General features: G+C 63.2%; 1 protein-coding gene across 1 annotated transcript in view; it reads right to left on the bottom strand.

Annotated features, from left to right (window-relative positions):
• Positions 1-647, bottom strand: part of LOC103614961 (keratin, type II cytoskeletal 8-like) — a 6082-nt gene extending 5435 nt beyond the window's left edge. The window contains exon 1 of the mRNA XM_017733384.1: positions 4-647. Coding sequence (XP_017588873.1) covers positions 4-129 — 126 coding nt within the window. The 5' untranslated portion in view covers positions 130-647. The remainder of the gene's footprint in view (positions 1-3) is intronic.
• Positions 648-653: the final 6 nt, after the last annotated feature.

Genomic DNA, 653 nt, shown 5'->3' with positions numbered 1-653 from the left:
GTAAGGGCCGAAGGCCGGGGCCGTGCTCATCCTCAGTGCCGGGCCGGCCGTGAAGGAGCGGGACGAGAAGGAACGGCCCGGAAAGGCCGCGCTGCTCCGGACCGGCTGCCGGGGAATGGAGACCGACATCGGGGCGGGAGGAGAGGGGAAAGCGGGAAAAGAGGCTGAGGGAGCTTGGAAAGGTGTCTGGGAGGGGGGAAAGGAGGTCGGAGGAAGTTTGGAAAGAGGTTGGAAAGTGGATGAAGAAAGTCAGGGAGAGTTGGAAGAGGGTTGGAGGAGGTTGAGGGGGATGAGGAGGCTGCTGGGAGGATGGAGAAGGTTAGGAGGAGGATGAGGAGATTGGGGGAAGTTTGGAAGAGGGTTGGAGCAGGTGGGGATACAACAGTTGGGAGAAGGCTGCAGAGGATGAGGAGGGTGTGGGGAAGCTGGATGGAGGGTGGAGAAGGCTGGAAGGAGGTTGGAGTCAGAAGAGCCTGAGGAGGACGAGGACGATTGGAGGAGGCTGAGGACGGTTGCAAGAGGCTGAAGAGGCTCAGGAGGATGAGGACGGCTGGAGCAGGTTGGAAGAGGCTGGAGAAGGCTGAGGAGGACGAGGCCGAAGGCCGCGCTCGGGGCAGGGAGGCTCCGGCAGCCCCGGCAGGACCGGCCGGACG

The sequence above is a fragment of the Corvus brachyrhynchos genome, unplaced genomic scaffold (genome assembly GCF_000691975.1).
Source record: "Corvus brachyrhynchos isolate BGI_N302 unplaced genomic scaffold, ASM69197v1 scaffold875, whole genome shotgun sequence".
In the NCBI taxonomy this organism is placed as follows: Eukaryota; Metazoa; Chordata; class Aves; order Passeriformes; family Corvidae; genus Corvus; species Corvus brachyrhynchos.
Note: the sequence above shows the minus strand (reverse complement) of the source record. Positions and strands in the feature narration are given on the sequence as shown.